At 56.7% G+C, this 19,504-nt stretch overlaps 9 protein-coding genes across 9 annotated transcripts; 3 read left to right on the top strand and 6 right to left on the bottom strand.

The window, feature by feature from the left end:
- Positions 1-2: 2 nt before the first annotated feature.
- On the bottom strand, positions 3-707 carry F5144DRAFT_592631 (orotate phosphoribosyltransferase; the record flags this gene model as incomplete). Its single annotated transcript, XM_066790381.1, has 1 exon — positions 3-707. The coding sequence occupies one exon, from the start codon at positions 705-707 to the stop codon at positions 3-5; it is 705 nt and encodes a 234-aa protein (XP_066642807.1).
- A 425-nt stretch (positions 708-1,132) lies between these two features.
- Positions 1,133-3,932, top strand: F5144DRAFT_547738 (P-loop containing nucleoside triphosphate hydrolase protein; the record flags this gene model as incomplete). Its single annotated transcript, XM_066787492.1, has 14 exons — positions 1,133-1,164; positions 1,230-1,259; positions 1,316-1,344; positions 1,404-1,421; positions 1,489-1,525; positions 1,633-1,739; positions 1,831-1,922; positions 1,981-2,226; positions 2,281-2,295; positions 2,352-2,376; positions 2,434-2,467; positions 2,558-2,656; positions 2,706-3,879; positions 3,924-3,932. 14 exons carry the CDS (start codon positions 1,133-1,135, stop codon positions 3,930-3,932), a joined length of 1,947 nt encoding a protein of 648 aa, XP_066642806.1.
- A 569-nt stretch (positions 3,933-4,501) lies between these two features.
- On the bottom strand, positions 4,502-6,690 carry F5144DRAFT_532561 (GDP dissociation inhibitor). The gene is made up of 6 exons (XM_066786969.1): positions 6,217-6,690; positions 6,109-6,136; positions 5,677-6,022; positions 5,061-5,603; positions 4,849-5,003; positions 4,502-4,785 (listed from the first exon to the last, which is right to left on the bottom strand). Exons 1-6 carry the CDS (start codon positions 6,348-6,350, stop codon positions 4,591-4,593), a joined length of 1,401 nt encoding a protein of 466 aa, XP_066642805.1. The 5' UTR covers positions 6,351-6,690; the 3' UTR covers positions 4,502-4,590.
- On the bottom strand, positions 6,691-8,332 carry F5144DRAFT_571876 (mitochondrial 54S ribosomal protein uL29m). The gene is made up of 2 exons (XM_066788853.1): positions 7,501-8,332; positions 6,691-7,383 (listed from the first exon to the last, which is right to left on the bottom strand). The coding sequence occupies exons 1-2, from the start codon at positions 8,023-8,025 to the stop codon at positions 7,090-7,092; spliced, it is 819 nt and encodes a 272-aa protein (XP_066642804.1). The 5' UTR covers positions 8,026-8,332; the 3' UTR covers positions 6,691-7,089.
- F5144DRAFT_571871 (uncharacterized protein) lies at positions 8,333-8,760 on the top strand. The gene is made up of 2 exons (XM_066788852.1): positions 8,333-8,434; positions 8,550-8,760. The coding sequence occupies exons 1-2, from the start codon at positions 8,421-8,423 to the stop codon at positions 8,746-8,748; spliced, it is 213 nt and encodes a 70-aa protein (XP_066642803.1). The 5' UTR covers positions 8,333-8,420; the 3' UTR covers positions 8,749-8,760.
- A 1,160-nt stretch (positions 8,761-9,920) lies between these two features.
- Positions 9,921-12,761, bottom strand: F5144DRAFT_489695 (fungal-specific transcription factor domain-containing protein; the record flags this gene model as incomplete). The annotated part of the gene is made up of 2 exons (XM_066785750.1): positions 9,921-12,199; positions 12,263-12,761. 2 exons carry the CDS (start codon positions 12,759-12,761, stop codon positions 9,921-9,923), a joined length of 2,778 nt encoding a protein of 925 aa, XP_066642802.1.
- A 2,365-nt stretch (positions 12,762-15,126) lies between these two features.
- Positions 15,127-16,425, top strand: F5144DRAFT_227583 (uncharacterized protein). Its single transcript, XM_066783187.1, has one exon. The coding sequence runs from the start codon at positions 15,533-15,535 to the stop codon at positions 16,214-16,216; it is 684 nt and encodes a 227-aa protein (XP_066642801.1). The 5' UTR covers positions 15,127-15,532; the 3' UTR covers positions 16,217-16,425.
- Positions 16,426-17,616, bottom strand: F5144DRAFT_227551 (uncharacterized protein). Its single transcript, XM_066783186.1, has 2 exons — positions 17,422-17,616; positions 16,426-17,338 (listed from the first exon to the last, which is right to left on the bottom strand). The coding sequence occupies exon 2, from the start codon at positions 17,256-17,258 to the stop codon at positions 16,635-16,637; it is 624 nt and encodes a 207-aa protein (XP_066642800.1). The 5' UTR covers positions 17,259-17,338; positions 17,422-17,616; the 3' UTR covers positions 16,426-16,634.
- F5144DRAFT_227648 (uncharacterized protein) lies at positions 17,576-18,700 on the bottom strand. The gene has a single exon (XM_066783190.1). It carries the CDS (start codon positions 18,531-18,533, stop codon positions 17,892-17,894), a length of 642 nt encoding a protein of 213 aa, XP_066642799.1. The 5' UTR covers positions 18,534-18,700; the 3' UTR covers positions 17,576-17,891.
- Between the last annotated feature and the right edge of the window lie 804 nt (positions 18,701-19,504).

Genomic DNA, 19,504 nt, shown 5'->3' with positions numbered 1-19,504 from the left:
ATTTAATCGGTCGCCTTGTACTTGGTCCGGTACTCCTCCGTCCGCTTGATATCCTCCTCCGACGCGAGCCCCTTAACGCCCTCAATGATATCATCCAGCGTAAGAATGGCCAAGATAGGCAGGTTGTACTCCTTCCTCAGCTCTCCAATCGCGCTCGGCATCGGCTTGCTATCATCCCCATCCGGCGAAGGCAGCTTCTCCATACGGTCGAGCGCAACCACAATCCCGGCCACAATGCCGCCCTCCTTCTCGATCTTAGCAATCGCCTCCCGCTTCGCCGTACCGGCCGTGATCACATCATCCACAATCAGCACCCTCTTCCCCTTGAGCGGCGCGCCCACGATGTTGCCCCCCTCCCCGTGGTCCTTGGCCTCCTTGCGGTCGAACGAGTAGCACGTGCTCTTGCCGTACGCGGCCGGGTCCAGCTGGCCGAGCCGGATGGTCGCGGCCGTCGCCAGCGGGATGCCCTTGTAGGCCGGGCCGAACACCACGTCGAACTCGAGCTGGCCCGCCCGGTGCGCGTCCGAGATGGCCCGCGCGTACGCCGTCGCGATCGCCTCCAGCAGGTCCGCCCGGTAGAAATCCCCCGCGTTGAAGAAGTAGGGCGATATCCGCTTGGACTTCAGCTCGAAGCTGCCGAATTTGAGGATGTTGCCCTCGAGGGCGGCCCGGAGGAACTCGGCTTTGTAGGGGGCGAGGGCCGTCATTTTGGGTGGTTGTTGTTGTTGCGGGGGTTTCTCGTTTGTTTCTCTTCGAGGGTGTTGGCCGTGGGTAGTAGGTGGGTAAGGATCGGATGGGGGTGAGTCTTCTGCAGTGCTGTTTTAATGCCTCCCGGCTTCGGGGGGCCGCAAAGCTGAAGAACCCCTCCAACCGCGAATTAATTTCTTGGTGGGGTTGAGAGTGGGGTGCGGAACTGGTGGATATGCTCCACTTTTAACATGCAGTTTGGAGATTTTGAGCGCGCACACCGCCCGACTTATCTTATCGTCGAAATCGTGCGGTTCTGCAAAAAAATATTTCGGGACTTTTGGGGACGGCATATTGACACCGCCCCGCCAGGTGCTCCCTATCTGTAACCTCCTCCAACCACCACCCTCGCCAGATCCGGACAGCACCCTGCGAGTTGCCCGACATGACCTGGAAGGACATCGCGCCTGTGCCTACGTAAGGGATCAACCTGTATGGATTGGGTAAATGGTTTGGGCAAAACTAATTTTGCTATTCTACAGGGCACAGGAATTCATTGATATCATCCTCTCGTGAGTTTACTTGTTGATTTGCGCTTGGAGGATAACAGAGGCTGACAAAATACCAGGCGGACGCAGAGGCGATTGCCAACTCAGAGTATGTTGGTTCGAACGACGCAGGATTGAAATATTGGCTAATTCGCAACACCAATTAAGTTCGTGCTGGGTTCAAGAGTATGTGTTCCTAATGGGAGGTGCTGTTTGATGTTATGGACACCTGCTAACGTTCGATAACAAACAGTTAGCAGAATTCGAGCCTTCTACACCCGCAAGGTCAAGTCAGTATTCCCAGACAGACGATCCAGCATCCATTAAACCCACCGTGCCCTCCACCACGATAGCGACGAAGCACTCCCGAACCCCGGCGCTAACTTGCGACATCCAGATTCACGCAGGAAACATGTAGCGAAAAGTTTGGCGCCATCGTCGCCAGCTTCCCCATCCTTACGGACCAGCATCCCTTCCACCGTGACTTGATGAACATCCTTTATGGTATGCTTTACCGACCCTGGGGAAACATGGGGGGGGGGGGGGGGGGGGGGATTTGCGGTAGTTTAGGGGAGGATGCTGACGACCCTGTTAGATGCCGACCATTTCAAGGTGGCCCTTGGCCAGGTCTCGACGGCGAAGCACCTGATTGAGACGATTTCCCGGGACTATGTCCGCCTCCTGAAGGTAGACAATGCGCCACAGCTTGACAACCCAGGGGGGCAATGGGCTAACCCACATGCAGTACTCGCAAAGTTTGTTCCAGTGCAAGCAACTCAAGAGGGCCGCTCTCGGTCGTATGGCGACTCTCATCAAGCGGTTAAAAGACCCCCTTCAATACCTCGACCAGGTCCGCCAGCATTTGGCCAGGTTACCCGATATCAACCCGACCACGCGCACTCTCCTTGTCGCCGGTTTCCCGAACGTCGGCAAGAGCTCTTTCGTCCGCTCAGTAACTCGGGCGGATACCCCCGTTGAGCCTTACGCTTTCGTAAGTTGTGCGCTGAGTATGGACTGTTGGAACAGTTGCTAATGAATGAACTAGACGACGAAGAGTTTGGTATGTACCAATCTCAAACCCCGGCGGCGGGACATGCTAACAATAGGGGGCAATAGTTCGTCGGGCATCTCGACTACAAATGTACGTTCCACACACAACTCCTTGGGTTCACTTGATGGCTGACCTCCGTTTTTGTAGATCTTCGGTACCAAGTAATAGACACCCCCGGAATGTAGGTTACGCCCATTCATCGTCGCGAGATGCCAACTCGGGCACCTTGGAGTCTCCCTTGGTCTAGGAGTATGAAATCTAACCTCAACAGTCTCGACCACCCGTTGGAGGAGATGAACACGATTGAAATGCAGAGTGTCACAGCTCTTGCCCATCTCAGAGCTGCTGTCCTCTTCTTCATCGATATCAGGTACGTTCCTCGCCCCGTTAGCATGCCGTACAGCGCTAACTGTCCGCAGCGAGCAATGTGGCTACTCACTTAAGGCCCAGTGCAACCTTTTCAAGTCGATCAAGCCTCTTTTCGCCAACAAGATGGTGTTTGTCGTTCTGAACAAGATGGATATTAAGACCTTTGAGGATCTAGAGCCGGAAATGCAGACCGAGCTGGAGGACTTGACAAAGTCGGGCGACGTAGAACTGCTGCGCGCTTCGTGCGCTACGCAGGATGGCGTACAGGATGTCAAGAACCTGGTGTGCGAGCGGCTACTCGCTGAGCGGGTGTCCCAGAAGCTCAAGGCCGGCACCGCAAGCAACGGTACTCTCGGGTCTCGCCTCACTGAGGTCATGGCTCGTATCCACGTTGCCCAGCCGATGGACGGTATCACAAAGGAGACGTTTATCCCGGATGCCGTCAAGAACCTCAAGAAGTACGACAAGAACGATCCCGAGAGAAGACTCCTGGCAAGGGATGAGGAGGAGGCGAATGGTGGTGCTGGCGTCTTCAACGTTGACCTACGGAGAGATTATCTCTTGGCCGACCCCTCATGGAAGTACGACAGGATCCCAGAAATCCTCGATGGCAAGAACGTCTACGATTACGTCGACCCAGATATTGAATCGAAACTGGCGGCACTCGAGGAGGAGGAGGAGAGGTTGGAGAAGGAAGGCTTCTACGAATCCGACGAGGACCTTGGCGATGAGTCCGAGGAGGAGGTCTTACAGAAGGCCGAGTACATCCGCGAGAAGCATAAGCTCATCCGCAACGAGGCACAAATGCGCAAGTCGCTCAAGAACCGGGCCTTGATCCCGCGGAAGGCCCAGAAGAAGCCTTTCTCCCAGCTCGAGGACCACCTCGACCAGCTCGGCGTCGACACCGAGTCGATTGGCCTGCGGGCGCGGGCCGAGGTGCAGGAGACGCGCGGGCGGTCGCTCGCACGCAGCCGCACCGGCACCGTCGACCCGGACGCCATGGACGTCGACAACGGGCCCTCGGCCAAGGAGCGCCTGCGCTCCAAGAGCCGCGTCCGCGACCGCTCCGTCATGGCCACGAACCGCCGCGACGACGGTGTGGTGGACGAGCTGGCGCGCACCAAGGCCGAGCGCGTGGCCAAGCTCGGCCAGCGCAAGATGAACCGCATGGCGCGCCAGGGCGAGGCCGACAGACATATCGGCGCGGCGATGCCGAAACACTTGGTATGTCGCGCTCACCGTCTATTGATTTACTACTTTTTGAACAGGCTGGCTAACATATGTTGCTTCCACTCCCATAGTTCTCTGGCAAGCGCACGATTGGCAAGACTTCTCGCCGTTAAAACATTATCTGTCGGCTTGTATGTGGGTGGAGTACGCTGGCGAGAGATCGGTGTTGACACTCGGTCGGTTTAGCGTGGTGTGCCATCGATGCTACCTGGGTTCCAACCCGGTCCTTACGACAGATGCTTGGACTATGAGCGCTACGTAGCCACAGTGTATGCAGGGTGCTTGGTGGCTGGCACCGGGGTACTTTGCGTGATGGGATGCAACGCATGGGCGAAGAGGTGCGAAGCAGGAATGGGAAAAGGGGAGGGGAAAAGGGGGCGGAAGCGGAAAGGAAAGATTACCCTGTGTCCGTTGGTCTTTGCTGTCGATATATCTTGTCATGTTTCTCTGGCGCTCCGGGATGAATGGACATCTTTTTGGCCCGTTTACTTCGTTGCCCTTCGTCCCCGTTCACTTCATCCATCCCACCAGAATATGACTTGCGATAAGCCAGCCTGGTCTCACATCTTGTGTTACCCTTCCTCGTGCGGCAGGATAGACAAGACAAGCACGAAATGATTGGGTCACTCGCTTATATTCATGGTTATTATGCCTAGTATATCCCATTCCTCGGCTTCTCCCTTTTCTTTTCGGGCTCCGCCCAACTTACTCCTCCTTGGCGACCTGGATTCCCTCCCGCAGCCCCTGGACCACGAGCTCCTCGCCGGCCACGCGGCGGTAGATGTCCCGAACGTTGTCGGTGGTGGTCTCGAAGTGGCTGCTGGCGTCGTAGCTCTTGGAGATGAAAAGGTTGTCCTTGGTGCCGTCCTCGAGGGGCTCGTAGAGCGGGATGGGCGGGCCCTGCACGCGTGGGTGTGGTTAGACATTGTTTGGGAGCCATATGAGGGGGAGAGGAAGTCTTACCATGAACTGCTCCTCGATGCGGCCGAGGCGTTCGAGACCGGGGGCCAGTTCGAGGTGGTGGTTGGCCGTGGTCTCAGCGATGGTAGAGACGATGGCGATCCAGTAGTCCTTGGGGCAGACGTTGTGAGCGGAGGAGACGCAGGCGATGTAGATATCTGTCATGGGGCATTAGAAGGCTGGTTGTTGGTAGTGAGGACAAAAGAGGGACATACCGTTTTTGCGGCCGACCTGCGACTGCGGGATGATGATCTGGCACGAGTCGCTGTCGTTGGTGCTGGCGAGGGGGTGCTTCAGGATGCAGATGGCGCGCAGGACGTGGCCGACGACGCGGACCTTGTTGGGGAAGTAGCTCGGGTCACCGATGATGGTCTTGGCCTTAGTCTCGAACTTCATCTCGGGGTCGACACCACGCATGGTGGCCTTGATGCCGACGGCCTTGTCACCCTCGTACACGAGCTCCTCCACGCTCGTGTTGAGCATGTAGGTGCCGCCATAGATGGCACTGAGACGAGCGAAGCCCTGGGGCAGCTCGCCCAGGCCGTAGAGCGGGTAGATGTAGGGCGACTTGCCGTAGCGGGCCACACTGTTGCCGTACAGACGCAGGCGCTCGATGGCCTCGGGGGCGCCGCCCTTAACATCGAGGTACGAGTCGGTCTGGTAGAGGGCCATGGCGTGGCCGGCGAAATCCTTGGTGGTGGCCTCGAGGCCGAACTTGTCATAAACCTCCTTCATTGTGCAGGTGCTCATGTCGAGACCTAAAAAAAAAATAACACACAATTCTGTCAGCTCATACGATACCAAGGCTATATCGAACGAAGGAGGACATACCCTTGTGCGTGGCCGGGTCCTTGGGGTCGAACACGCCGACCCACTCGATGAAGGACTTCATGCGGCGCTTCTCGAAGATACCCATCAAGGGCGAGCGGAGGGCCTCAGCGGCGTCCGAGGGCACCTTGGCAACGGTGGCCTTGGGCCCGGCGCCCTGTTGGACGTAGCTGCCAGCGACCTGCTTGAACTCCAGATAGCGTGTGACGTCGGTCGAGACGAGGATGTTGGTGAGCTCGCCCGAAGACATGAGGAACTTGGGCACCAGGTCGATGTTCCAGTCGTTCAGGCGGCCGTACTGCTTCCAGGGCTCGGTACCCTGGGCGTAGTTGCCATACTTCTTGAAGAGCTAGACGCGTCGGAGGACACGGTTAGACCGCCTCTATGGATAAAGGGGAGGGGGGGGGACGAGTCGGGTTTGGGACGGCGGCATACCATCTCGAGGTTAACCGATGCTGCCTCACTGTTGGAGAGAGCGGTGTCAGTTTAGTCATCTTGGGCTGGATCAAGACAAGGAGAGATCAGGAGGAGGGATGCACGCACCCGCCATAGTGGTCGTTGCGGTCAATGTGCAGGACCTTCTTCCCCTTGACACTCAGCACACCCGACAGGATGCACTCGGTCAACCCAGTGCCCAGCACAATGACATCGTACTCCGGGGCAATCTCGTCGGCCATGGTGAGGTTTGTTGTTTGCTGCTAACTAACTAGCGGGCTAGAGAGAGAAAGGAAGAGAGAGAGCTAAGCTTTGGAGCGGAGATCGGCGGTGGATTCGGGGGAGCTCCTACGTAGAGAAGAAGTCCAAAAGAAGCGACGACGACAAAAACGATGGAAAGATGGCTGTGGGACTCGATGAACACCAGGTCCGGATTGGCTTTGTTTTTGATGCGTTGGGCTTGTTATTAGGTTCCCAAGTAAATAGGAGTCTGGATCCCAGGGAAGCACGAGGTTGCTGTGGTGGGGGGGATCACTGAGGGGTGGAGGAGCCCCGCTCTGGGGCTTTCTTTGGAGCTAATCCGCCAGTGGCCGCCTGTGATTCGATGCTTGGGACAGGCGGTCTGGGGGGCTCGTCTCGGCTCATTAATGCTTGATATTGGCCGTGACGCTCCTCGTTTTGTTTAGAATCTCGGTTGGCATCTCACCATGCTATCGTTAAACATGGGGACCTTGGCTGAGACACTATTCCCATCCAGGGAACGCCCAAACAAATGTCCAATACACTATCTGTACAGGGGATAGATATACCGACCGTCGGCGCCCTCCACACAACGACGGCAGCATGCATGCATGCATGCAGTACATACAAGTGGTTCGTCCAAGACACGGCCGCCCGTCCCCGTGTCTCGCCCAAATTATGCCCGAGAAAATCCGTGTAGAAGAGTGCGGTACGGTCCGGGCCTCGTTCATCATAACATGATCATAACCTCGGGGTGTCGGTCTGTTGCTGAGATGAGGGTATCGTCGCCGACTCAGGGGTAGCCGCTGCCGCGGGCTCCGCCTTCTCTACTGCCTCCTCCGTAGCCTCAGCGGCCTGCTGCTCGCCTTCGGTAGCCGCAACATCGCTGTCCTCAAGGAAGTTGCTCGGGGTAAATGCCGGCCCGTTGCCGGTCAGGTCGACTTCGGGGTCCTTCTCCGCCACCTTGATGGCATCCTCCCACGTGTAAAACCGCTCCGTCAGGACGTGCTTGATGGAACGCATAGTCTGCCGGACCTATTCCACCAGCCAAACCACATCTGTCAGCAAATCCAAATCTTCCCCTTTCTCTCACCCGTGTACCACGAGAACCCCCCCCACCCCCTCCCCCCCCCCAAAAAAAAACAAACTCACCGCATTATCCCGCTCCCTCATCTCCGCCTCACCGAACCCCAACCCGCTCTTATTACGCTCCCAGTTGGCCGTGGCGATGCGGTTGCGCTCCTTGGCGCACACCCACCACAGGCGGTGCAGGTCGTCCCACGACTTGTGGCGCAGCTCCTCGGCGGTCCAGCTGCGGCCGTGCTTGGCGATCTCGGGGGGCGAGTTGACGACCATGGAGCGGTTCTGGAAGAACTCCCACAGGCCGTGGTCCGGGTCCGTCTCGATGGCCGGCAGCTTGTCGCGCGGCACCGGCCGCGGCAGCGGCTCGTCTGACATGGACAGCCGCCAGCGCGTGCCGCTGCGGTGGATGGCCGACTCGCCGCGGTGCTTGCTGTTGTCCCTGTAGACGCGGGCTTCGCGGTATTTGTGGCGTTTGAGGAGGGCGGCGGTGGTCGAGAGGGAGGCGGTCTGGGTTAGAGGGCGGAGAGGAGAGGGTGTGGATGTTGATATCCTGCCGAGTGCCCCCATCGAGGGGCGCATCGCCGCAGCGGCCATGGTGGAAGTGAGGGGGGGAGGGTTGGCGGGAAGACTGGCGGTGGGCTGGGGAATGCCGCGGTACGGTTGTCGTTGTTGTCACTCCCTAATTGACCGTGACTGAGCTCTGCCCGTACCCTAGATAAGGCAGCTGGACCGGCAATATTCGATAACTATCGGATGGGCAGCGCAAGAGGTTCGCAACAATGGACCCGCGAACTTGAAAATTTAGGTGGTCCGAGCGTTGATAGACCAGGGTTGCCGAGTGCATCGAGAAGACCAGGTGCTAACAGCTGCCAGCTCCCAAGCCTTTGCGCTCTCTCTCAACACCAAGTGATACTCTCACCATGAATCAAGTCCAAAACTTCCCAAAAATAAATAAACCAATCTCACAATAACCCTCTCACACCACCACAATGTCCCTCTGGAAGTAAGCCACCTCTCACACCCTCACCACTTCCCATCCCCAATCCCACCCCAACCTCACCTCACCTCCCCCCCCTTCTTCCAACCCCCCACCACCCAACCACTAACCCCCAAATCAGATCCTACACCAACCTTCCCCCCAAAACCAAACTCGCCTTCGGCGCCGGCCTGCTCGCCTGGGGCCTGCTAGGGCTCACGTTCGGCGACAAGGTGGAGTCGAAGCTGGGGTACACGCCGACGGAGGCCGACAAGGCAGAGCTGCAGAAGCTGGCGCCCAAGATCCACGTCGTGGAGAGGGAGAGGGGGGGGAGGTCATGAGTTGAGTTGGGTTGGCGGGGGGGGGGGTGATATGGGGTGGGCTGGGTTGGGGTTGGGGTTTCTCGCTTGGTTTTATTTTGCTTGGTCGTTTTGGGGAAGGGGGCGGGGGTTGGTGGTGGATCGAGGCGGATGGGGATGATGGGAGGGCATACATTCATTGCCTGCCTTATGTAGAGGGGCCCGGTGTGTACGATGCTGTGGTGACGGGGCGGGATGGGGTGTGGTGCTGGTGGTCGGTAGAGGGGGTTCCCAGGCCGTGGGGAAGGGCAGGGGCAAGACATGTGAATTGGATGACCCCTGGGACGGAGGGGACGTGGAGTTAGGATGTGGAAACCCACAAGCCGATGTGTAGCTCAGAGCGCCGGAAGTTGTTAAAAGGAAACAAATACCCGAACCGAAGTGAGCGAGACCAACGAGTCGTCAGGGCAGAAGAGCAACTCGGGAAACCAATCACGATGCTTACTGATTCAAACAAAGCTCCCCAACAGCGTTTAATTGTACTATTTTCGCCTCTAATTGGCACACCCTGGCCAAGCTCTTCCGCAACGCAACGTATGTAATGTTTGACAGTGATGTACATCCCAAAACGTACTTCCTTCTTTTCCCACTGCCCTCAAAGTGAGAGTCCCGTGTAGAACGGTTCGCTGTTTCCTTCAAAGCCATCCCCCTCCAACACCATCACTCCTCCCAGAGAAGTACGCCCTCGAGTCTTGCCAACCAGCTGCCGACCGTTCCACGCAAAGCTAGGAATAGGTCAACCAGAGTAAGAGGATAATAGAGTCGAAAACGTTCAGTATCGCCGGCGATGGTCCACTATACCTCCCCAGCCACTCTTCCCGCAGGAACCGAGGAAGAGACCCATGAACCGCCTTCTCGCTCTATTTGTCGTCGTCGAATGTGAGTAGCACTCTAATGCAGAACTAGGAAATCTATCGCCGCAACCCATCCTCATGATGCAAGCAAACAATCCGCCGCGTGCCAATCTGATGCAACAAGGGGATTGCCACGACTTTTCTCTCAAGACCAAAAAAAAGGCGCCGTTGTTTAAACGAGAGACAACAAAAATGACGAAAAGGCCCCCGCCGGAAACAAACGAAAAGAAAACAAAACAAGATCGTCGAAACGCCGCTGATGCAGAAGGGATGTGTGCTGGTCACATCATGCCCCTATGATTATTGTTGGTTCTGCATGCTCCCCCCCGAAGCAGTCGGAAAACCTGGCGACTTCCTCACCGTCGAAAGTGGTCGAAAAAGTTGTGTCATGTCGAGCGTCACATCCTTGGCCCCGTACGAGGCATCAATATCTCCAACAGATCCCAATTCTTCCCCTCGAGAAGCCCCGTCTGTTAAAACCCACTGCTTCACCGACTTCAAAAGATGAATGACGTAGGCAAACCGCTGGTCCGGCGCCATCTGCAGGTCCGTTGTCCGCGTGCTCTTGAGTAGATACGTTGCCAACCAATAGAAATGGATCCCATCCCTAGTAAAACCATATCTGCGGGGGTTGACGGCCGGAGAAGGTGGAAACTGGGCGGCCATGTCGTGATCCCAATTGTTCTTGAACTTATCCAGCGCCGTCATGAGGGCCTTGACGGTTGGCGCATCGAGGAGATTGGCTCCCAGATCGACTGGAGTTGCCCTGCCGCTGCTAGTGGGGCTGCTTCGCGCCCCAACAAACCATGCATGCGCAGGGACAGGAGTGCTCGAACGATTCAATATCGCAGAGCCACCTTCCAGTTGAGCCCGCCGCATGATACCGAGAAGCGCATGGATTAGGATGAATTTGCCGAACAGATTGGTGGATTCCGGTTGGATGCGATAGTTGGTATCAAGAAGGGCCTTGAGCATCAGGTGGGTTTGAGGCTGATTGCATTTCCGAGCGCCGTCAGGGTTGCGCATTTTGGCGGCCTCTGGCCCTTGCAGCCCGAGGGCCTGGGCACATTCATTAATGTCGCTGGCATCCCAGGCAGCATCGTCGGCCGGTAACGGAAGGCGAATCTCAAAGGGATCAAATTCGGGCCCCGTGTTGAAGTACAAGCCGAGAGCTGCGTCATAGAGGAAGATCATGTACATGGTCCGGATGCGCTTCTCTTGTTCCACCCAAGCGTGCCAGCTAAACTGGGAAACCGGGAAGGTCGAGAGGGTAAAATCAGCCTGGTGAAGCATGCTGTACATCGCACCCTCCGTTGTGAGACGGAGCAGACCAGCCTTGCGAGCGGACGACGCAATGAGGGGAAACGTTCTCCGTGCCTTGTCGCGTTGCAGTGGAGTCCCGTGCCAGGTAAAGAGGTTCTGGGTAAGCATGATCGCCTGCAGCTCCTCGAGATCTGTCTTGTTGCTTCCGAAAGACGCCCACTCGTACCCGGCCTCGGGATCGCCAGCGTGCAGCAATGACGCGAACATGCGAGACGAGCCTTCGAGCGCAGCCTTTAAGAGGTCCATGATATCGCGAATGTTATCTGAAGGTATTCGATCCGAGTAGCAGGCCCCGACGCAGCACATGGCTGCCAAAAGGCCAACATGGGTCTCCGCGGCGCGGAATGTGGGAATGTGCAGGATTGAAACATGGGCATGGAAATTGGTATAGTTTTCGAGGAAGTTTCGGACATTGTCAGAATGGAAGTAGAAGTCGACGAAGCTGGAGGTGGCCGTGTTAGCACCGGCGGAGGAGGACTGTAAAAAGTTGAGTATCTTGCTGGAGAGCTGATGGTAAGTGTTCGGATACGACGACGGTACTCCCCACGATGGGAAGAGGGACGAGTCGGTGGAATGGTCGTCAGGAATGCCAGCCGCTCGTGTGGAGCCGTGACTAGGCTCGGGTTTGGTTACGGTCTGCATCTGTCCCTGTCCGGTATTAGGTGGGATCGAATTGACGTAGGTAGAATGCGCACCAGCCTGGAACATTTGAGACCAATCGGTCGAGTTTGACCCTCCAAACATGGGCATCCCGTTTTGGTTCTGCGGCATGCTGTAGTTGGCCAGCGACGGGTTGATGTTCGCCGTCATGTTGTTTGCGACTTCGCCGCTGTTATAGGGCTGCTCGAAGCTGGCAGGACGCGTCGACCCGCCCATCACTGACGCGGTCATGCTTCTCCTATCGCGGTTCGCGTCGTCGGCGATTCGGTTGATGCTGTTAGATCTCGAGAGCTGGCTCTGGTCGTTGGCCACGTTGCTCATGCCATCGGGGGCGGGAATGATGCCAAACGGATGGACCATGCCGTCGGCAGGCATGTTTCCCATACCACTAATATGGTTAACATCGCCCTCGGTGCCCAGGGCCTTCTGCTGGGCAGCGGCATTCTTCTTGACGTGCGCCTGGGGGTGCGAGAGGTGGCTAGCCCCGGTCGGGTTGCCGCGGCGGACGGAGCACTTGATAAAGTGGCGCTTGAGGATGTCGCTGCGCGAGAAGGTGTCGTGGCACAAGACACACATGTACGGGCGGTCACCGGTATCTATCAGGGGTTAAAAGTCCAGCTCCCAAATGAGACAAAAGGGGGGATTCGCGCAAGACTTACGTCTCAGAAGGTGGCGCTTCAAGTGCTTGGCATGCAGGTAAGTCTTGGTGCAGTGAGGGCAGGGAAACTTTCCATCGGCGTCCTTCTGGGGAATCTGGTTCTTAGCCTGGGCGGATCCAGGAGCAGGCGCGGCAGGTCTACCCGGAGCACTAGGCAAGATTCCTCTCCGACCCTGCGAACCGACCACGTGCGTCGGCGGATCACCCTCCTGAATCAAAGAATTCTGCGGTATGAGCGGGCTTTGGTTGTATGTCGAGGCCATTCCGGGCTGGGACATGACGCCGCCAGCGGGCATCGGGCGGAGCACGGGCGGGGCACGGTTACCGGCCGTGGCTGGGGCGGGGGCAATCGGCTGGGGATGCGAGGCCGCCGTAGTAGTCTGCGGCATCATGCTCGACGAAGCACCAGGGTACGGCTGCTGATACGTGTTGTTGCCCATCATGGGATAAGCGTTGCCACGGCCCGCATTCTGCGGAGGCGGGGGCGGGTAGCTTGCCATCGTGCCCGTGGAGCTCGGGGTGTTGGGGGTCGCTGGAGTCCTGGGCGTGTGAGGATAGCTCCCGTACGGGCCCTGCTGCATAACAGGGTTGCTTGGCTGGAGCGGCGGCAGCGTGTGGGGAGGAGCTGCCGAAGTCTGAGCCTGGTGGTGGTGGGAGTGGTGCGCGTGATGCGGGTGCTGCTGCGGGGGGAGATGCGGTGATGCTGCTGACGAAGAGGGATAAGAAGCCACCGTCGTGTTTATAGCATTCGCCGAGCCGGCCAGACCTTCCATAATCCGTCGCTCAAAAACCGTGTCGTGGCGAGCACAAAAAAACCATCCGGGCCGGAGCGCGAAAGGCTTTGTGTGCTGCTATCGAAGACCGACGACGGTTGGGTGCAGCGATGTCCGAGACCTCGAAGACGCGACGATGGGAGGAAACCAGATCAAATCAATCGTGCGTTTGCACGCGACGACGACTTTTACGATGCACTCGAGCCGATTACGCGTCGGCGAGTTGCACTTCGACCTTTGATCGTGCCTCGAATTTGCCTCTTCTTTTTTTCCTTTTCTTTGCCGTCCCGTTCAGATGCAGGGACGCGGATGCGATGCGTCGTTGAGAAGTTGTGGGACCTGCAGCCGCGTGATGGAGTTGTCAAGACGCGCGACGTGCTGAAAGGTGGAGAAAAGACCCGAAGCGGGAAGATGAGGCTCAAAGGCAAAAAGAGGTAGAAGTGGAGAGAAATGAGGAGGTATGAGTGGAAAGTCGGTGTGGGGACAACCACTTTTCTTTTGGTGCTGCGCGTCCTCTTTAATGTTTTGGGAAGGGGGCGGCAGCTGCCAGGGGACTTGGCTGATGCGCGGGTGGCGGGCAGCAAGGTGTGTGGGATATCCGATCCCCAGCGCGCGAACAGCTGTTAGGAAGGTGCCTTTGGGTGGAGACACAACCTGGACTGGGACGTGGGAAAAATTCGAGGTCCCTGCGGGAAGATGCAAATGGACCCGATGCAGGCCTTGGGCACCGAGAATAATGAAGCGTTATGCGTGGAAAGTTTTTAGTTTCCGGCTTCTACTTTGCACCTCGAAATAGGGCGTTCGACGCGCAGTGCCTTTCGCGTGGAAAGCAGTTTTGTTGTGGTGGAAAAGAGATGGGGCACACGCGAAGTGGGAAGAGGAAAAGGGAAAGTGGGTAAGAACCATGGGCAGAGTTGGGTGGGAAAAATGGAGGGAGGGGTGCCACAAAATGCCAGGTGGGAGGGTGCTTGGACCACTCGCAGGCGAAAGGGGAACAGGCGGGAAAGCGGGAAATATTGAAAGAGAAAAAAAAAAATACGGCCAGTCCTTGCTGTTTACGGGCATGTTGGCAGGCGTGTACCGACCTACCTAGGTGGGATATAAAGTGCGCGCTTGCAGCAATCCCCCTCTGCCACTGGATGGCAACATTTGACTGGCCCGCGATCATCCGGTATCGCTCGCGCAAGATCTCTGCTGCATTATGATTTGCGACGGCGACATGTACATGAAGCGCTGCTGACGTCTGTGACGCGCTTGAGCCGGTAGAGGGCGATGATCGCAAAGCCAGCGAGATAAGGAGCTACCTCGACGATACAGTATCGATATTTTGGCGCACACCTCCATGCGAGGTCTTCGGGGGTCACCCAAGAAAGCAGGGACTGGGGTCGCTGTACTGGGCGTTTTGGCGTTCCAGCTTCCAAGAGAGGGGTTCCCGTCGTATTCTTACTGTGCAGCGAGGAACGACAAGGACATGCCGGCCAGCTGTCTCGGCGGGATTCTGGACACATGTGACTCGGAGTCGACCATTCACCCAGTGGTACGAAGTAATACCAGAGACACCGTACTTGTATTAGGTACTCGGTCGTAAGTGATTTGTGCCGGGTTAAAATGTAGCGCATTCCATCGCTGCGAATCGGTGGGTGCTGTCCTTCTCAGGCCAAGTTCATGATCTACGGTACTCTTGATCCAGTAACCTTAAAATATCCTAGGGAGTTGTTTCCTCCTTAATTGCCTCTCTACCGTGTACTTCTCGCAATCGCCCCATTCCTTAAAGGAAATGAAATTGGCTAACTTGTCTGGGTGGCACAGACGGCCAGCCTAACCCAAAAGAAAGCCGAGTGACGTTGCGACCTGGGCAGTCTCACACGGTGCGCTTACTGGGGACTCGTTTCTGGGCGCTGAGAAAGCGCGCGCCACGCATTCTGCAATTGCCACTACACCGTCATCCCGCCATGAAGACACGCCATACAAAATCAGATCTCAGTCAGTCAGTTGAAAGCGAGGCGCAGAATGCCGCTTTCTTCAAATGTGACAAATATGAGAAGAATTTTATTATCACCCTGCCCTTCGTGTGGCGCGATATATGAGAGTCGACCATGTGTGACCTCCCGTCGGTAGTTGATCGACGATTCTTCAGCGTGACGGGGGGCTGGTGAACTCTCTTTCAGCAGCAAACACATTGTTGAGCCGGCAAGGTCGGGTATTCACCGGTGAAAGCTGCGGCAAATATGCTACCTAGTTACGACTGTGCCACCAACTAGGCTCAGCAAGGCGGTCTCATCATGACTCGTACCCCCATGGCGCGGTTTCTCGATATCAAAACACCACGGCGAAAGCCGAGAGAAGCCAGAGCAGAGGCTAGTAACTACCGCACGGACGAACGAGGCGCGGGTGTTGATGACAGGGACCAAACCAGTCCATAGCATTGGTCAAAGTCCTAGCGTCGCGCGGTTGGTTGGCACTGTTGGGTGGTTAGCTTCCCATTGTTACCTGCTGTGATGCTTCCCTCCTCTGAGCCATCACATCGATCTCACTTCCGGACCATGGATGAAAGAGCGTGGCTGCCAAGACGCCTGAGTTGCGGTGAGGGTCGCTTTGCTGGTTGCTGCCGGGCGCTTCGGCTATCTAAAGAGCCGTCGGATGCTGGACCTGCATTCCTGGATCTGGGCTCGCAGCACCGGCTTACCGGCTCTCAGAGTAATATTGCGACAAATTCCTGTCCCGAGTTGTTGTATCCTGTCTGTACCATCACACGTGCGACAACCAACCCTTGTGGATTGTTATCAGCCACTTCGCCATCCCGCCCGCCCGCCCCCCACAGACGTCTTCCATCTTCGATCCCAAGAGTTCAAGGATGGATGGCGGGAGAACGGCGGGGCCACTGTGGGTTGATTTCGGGAGCGCACCGCCCACATCCCTCCGCTCAAGCGAACAGATCCTGTCGGTTTCGGGGCGATGATGTGCAGCATCCACGAGTCAAGATTGTTGAGCGAAACTGGCCGAGACGCGAAATGCTCCCCTGCTCCCTGTCTACCTCGGCTTTGATTGTTGCGCAGGGGCTAGCTAGCACAGCGAACGCCGAGAGAAGAGGAAAAACCCAGTTTGTCACTTTCTGTAATTTCCGGCACGATCTCGCACTGTGGCAACTTGTACATGCCATCCAGTCTCATCGGCGGATATGACGACGACTCGGCGATTCCAGAGGCAGGCCTGCGGAAGCGGGCAAGGTGCTTTGTTCGAAGAACAAGCGAGTTTTCCTGAGGCAATGCCACGTCCTGGAAACGGGTAGCATTCTGATTTGGCTATTTTGCCCGGTTCCCGCGGCCTCGGCGCACTGCGGCGATATCGGATATTCTTCCGCCATGGGCGAGAAAGAGAAGGCAAAAGAAAAAGATTTAAAAAAATTCAGTCATGCTCCTCCCAGGACCTCGGCGAAGGGTTACCTTCTTCTGAATACCCACATGACTAGATCAGGCACAGTGGCATCTAGGCTGCATCTTGGATCTCTCTCGAGAATGTCCTGCTGCGCGTCAGCCGCGCGCGCATGTCGGCGTGGAACGGCAGCCGCGTCGCATGGCGTTGGATGAAAGTGGTCCCCTTTCAAGGGTCTGGTGGAGAGGTGGGCGATCCAAGAACTGAGGCTCTGGGAGGGTCCGTATCATGAACCCACTCCTGCGGGTTCTGTGTGACGTCTAAAAAAATTTGGAATAATGAGGGGCGTCTTCTGGAAGCCGAAAAGCTCCACCAAACGAAGAATGTCAATATCAAGTTCATCTGCCTCCAACCTGGGTCGGCCACGGCACTGACCAGCCTCCCCCAACGTTCTGACACGGAAACCAAAATCGAGACTCGAGAGCCCGCCAAGGAACATCGGGCCTTTCCCGGCTGCACCTCCCAAAACAAGGGCACATTGCGCCGACAGCGACGGACCTGCCACGTTGCTCGGAACTTCCAGACTACGGCATGCAGGGCACCTGCCATTTCAAACTGCGACAAGCGGCGACCGGCACCCATCGGCTGCTGCCTCTCGTTGGACTCCTCGGAGAGATGTCGGCAGAGGGGAGGGGGGAAGGGGGGGGAGGGGAAGAGCGGCAAGATACCTCCACCACAAGGAAAGCTCCACCACAAGGGGGAAAGCCCTGGTCTATCCCAACCGAACCAGCCTTCGGATTGGCGCTGCAGGGCTAATCCCGCGCCCGCCAAGCTCGCTGGCAGAACAAACATCCGCTTGGCCTCGGGGGATCGAGTTGCGGGATTCGAGGGGTAAAACCGAAAGACAAACCAAAAAAAAAACTAACACTGTCCTTGGTGCGTTTTCGGTGACCCGGAGTTTTGGCTGAATCTGTTGGAAGGATTGGGCCGTTAGCTAACTAAAACCGGGCAAAACCCGCTTGCTCCACCGAGGCAGATGTGGCGTTTACGATTGCGCGAACCAGCGGCAGAACCGGCTCGGGGGTTCAAGCTTAAAAAAAGACGTGACCCCAGACTTGAGACAAGTCGCGACTCCGTACATATCGTCCAGCTGCCTTGGGCTGTGCCGCATCAAGGATGGGAGATCAGCGCGGCTGCCGCGTTAGGAGAGGGCTCCAAGGTGTGAGTCGGTGACGAGTTGGGACAGCTGCGCAGAATACCTACGCAGACAACAAACTGTGCAGTGGTCTATCCAGGTCCTGCATCACCCGCATGCGTTTTCCAAATAACGGCAACTCGGCGCGAGAACTGCCCAGTTGCCTGCACCAGCGGCAGGCCGAACTTTGCCCGACTGCCAAGGTGCTCCGAATGCTAGTATTAGGCTCTCTCAGGCACCCCGCTTCTTCAGGGCGGGCAGCGACATGCCGCACAATTCCAGAGATCACGTCAGTGCCCATCTCCGGATGAGCGGACCCATCCTCCAGACCACCTGGGAAGCGAGCGGCCCCATTCCTTGGCATTATCACGGGGTTTTTGAAACGATGCCCTGCTCATCAGTGGTGAAAGTTGGGGGTCCACGACGCAAGGCAAGGGTCTCGGCAGGACCTCACGGCAATTGTGGACCGAGATCCGGCAATCAAATCTGAATGGTGTCTCCGACGGCCATTTTGATACAGGGACGGAGCCTACCAAGGACCGGACGAAGTAGGGCATTTCTCGCAAGCCATCTCCCTTCCTGTCTCCCTTGTCTCCCTTGTCTCCCTTCATCCGGCCACCGAATTGCATGAGAAACCAAAGTCTCAACGTCAGAGGCCGGCGGCACTTCCCATATGGGCAAGCCGCACCAAAATATTGGCCATGGCTCGAGATCGCCGCTGGGATCTGGCTGCGCCGGTTCAGGCAAACGCCAAATCCCACCCTGAGCCACCAACCTCGGCTTGGCGGAGCCTGACGGAAGACAACCGATCCCTGCTGGCACACGCTGCAAATGGGTCCAAAGGGACCGCAGAGGTTCGAGAATTTGGCCGAAAACAACGCGCGACCTGAACGTGTTGTCGGGGGTTGCCGGTCTGGCATGACACTCCACATACCCAGTAACTATAACATCAGTCAATGAAAAACAGCTTCTCTTGTCTGTAACGTTGATGAGAGTCTCTTCCATTGCCCGATCAACCCGACACCATTCATTCATTGGTTGGGCATGCACTCTGCTTTTCCTTCGATCTGCAAGTGGTTGCCTCATCGCGTCAGAATGACAACCAAGAAGCAAAGCTTTCTTGCTCGTCGCCTAGTTTCTCAAGAGCTAAAACCTTGGCTGGGCTTCTGGGCACGCTTGAGCTACTTTTGTTAATGTTGATGTGGCTGGTTTCGTTTCCTTCTTCCATTTTCCTTTGCATCAGTGACATTTGCAATCACCTAAGCCATGCCAAACCCTGAACCCGGAGCTTTCTCCGGTAACTTCCATGATTCACCCAGCCCTGCTGATTTTCCATTGGGACATGCACGCATTAATAAAAAGAACACTGACGGCCGCGTGACTTACCCATTACCACCTCAGGAGAAGGGGCTCTTGGCTCGCCCCTTCTCATATCATAATGACAATGGTTGAAGGCGGTCTGCCGTACTATGTACACTAACGTGGCAAGCTACCAAGGATCTTCCGTGACCCCCACCCTTAGCCAATGACATTCCCTATTTGGAACTTTTTTTGATCAAAGATTGTGTAACGCGAGATCCGGACCAGTGGTCGGCGCACAGTGTCCAGACCCGATGCCATCCCGCGCACCGTTGCTGCTTCCCGGATACAGCAACGAAAATGTACCCTTAACCCGCTTTAATGCCGGCTGTCGGGCAGCGGAAACCACGGTTGTGTTCGGCAAACCGTCGCATTTCCAACGACAACCGAAAACACAAAAAAAAAAAAAACGGTTTAATAATCGAAGCGCGGATTGCGCAAGTTCGGCAGCTTCCGTGTTCATTCAACACGCAAGTTCTCATTGTGTAACCCCCATCGGGCCGTTTCACCGTATGTTTAGTTCCTTCCCGGCCACCGTCTGATG

The sequence above is a fragment of the Chaetomium tenue genome, assembly GCF_020726465.1.
Source record: "Chaetomium tenue strain MPI-SDFR-AT-0079 chromosome Unknown F5144scaffold_4, whole genome shotgun sequence".
NCBI classification, from domain to species: Eukaryota; Fungi; Ascomycota; class Sordariomycetes; order Sordariales; family Chaetomiaceae; genus Chaetomium; species Chaetomium tenue.
This window is presented reverse-complemented; position numbering and strand designations above follow the sequence as displayed.

Bases quoted from the DNA above. Each gene is read 5' to 3' on its own strand.
- F5144DRAFT_571876 (XM_066788853.1), bottom strand. From the start codon at position 8,025: ATGGCCGCTGCGGCGATGCGCCCCTCGATGGGGGCACTCGGCAGGATA. The intron at 7,384-7,500 runs GTGAGTTTGTTT...CTGGTGGAATAG, and splicing joins TGAGGGAGCGGGATAATGCG to GTCCGGCAGACTATGCGTTC.
- F5144DRAFT_227551 (XM_066783186.1), bottom strand. From the start codon at position 17,258: ATGTTTGTTCTGCCAGCGAGCTTGGCGGGCGCGGGATTAGCCCTGCAG.
- F5144DRAFT_532561 (XM_066786969.1), bottom strand. From the start codon at position 6,350: ATGGCCGACGAGATTGCCCCGGAGTACGATGTCATTGTGCTGGGCACT. The intron at 6,137-6,216 runs GTGCGTGCATCC...TCTCTCCAACAG, and splicing joins CGCAACGACCACTATGGCGG to TGAGGCAGCATCGGTTAACC. The intron at 6,023-6,108 runs GTATGCCGCCGT...CGACGCGTCTAG, and splicing joins CATCGGTTAACCTCGAGATG to CTCTTCAAGAAGTATGGCAA.
- F5144DRAFT_227648 (XM_066783190.1), bottom strand. From the start codon at position 18,533: ATGTGGAGTGTCATGCCAGACCGGCAACCCCCGACAACACGTTCAGGT.
- F5144DRAFT_227583 (XM_066783187.1), top strand. From the start codon at position 15,533: ATGCTTCCCTCCTCTGAGCCATCACATCGATCTCACTTCCGGACCATG.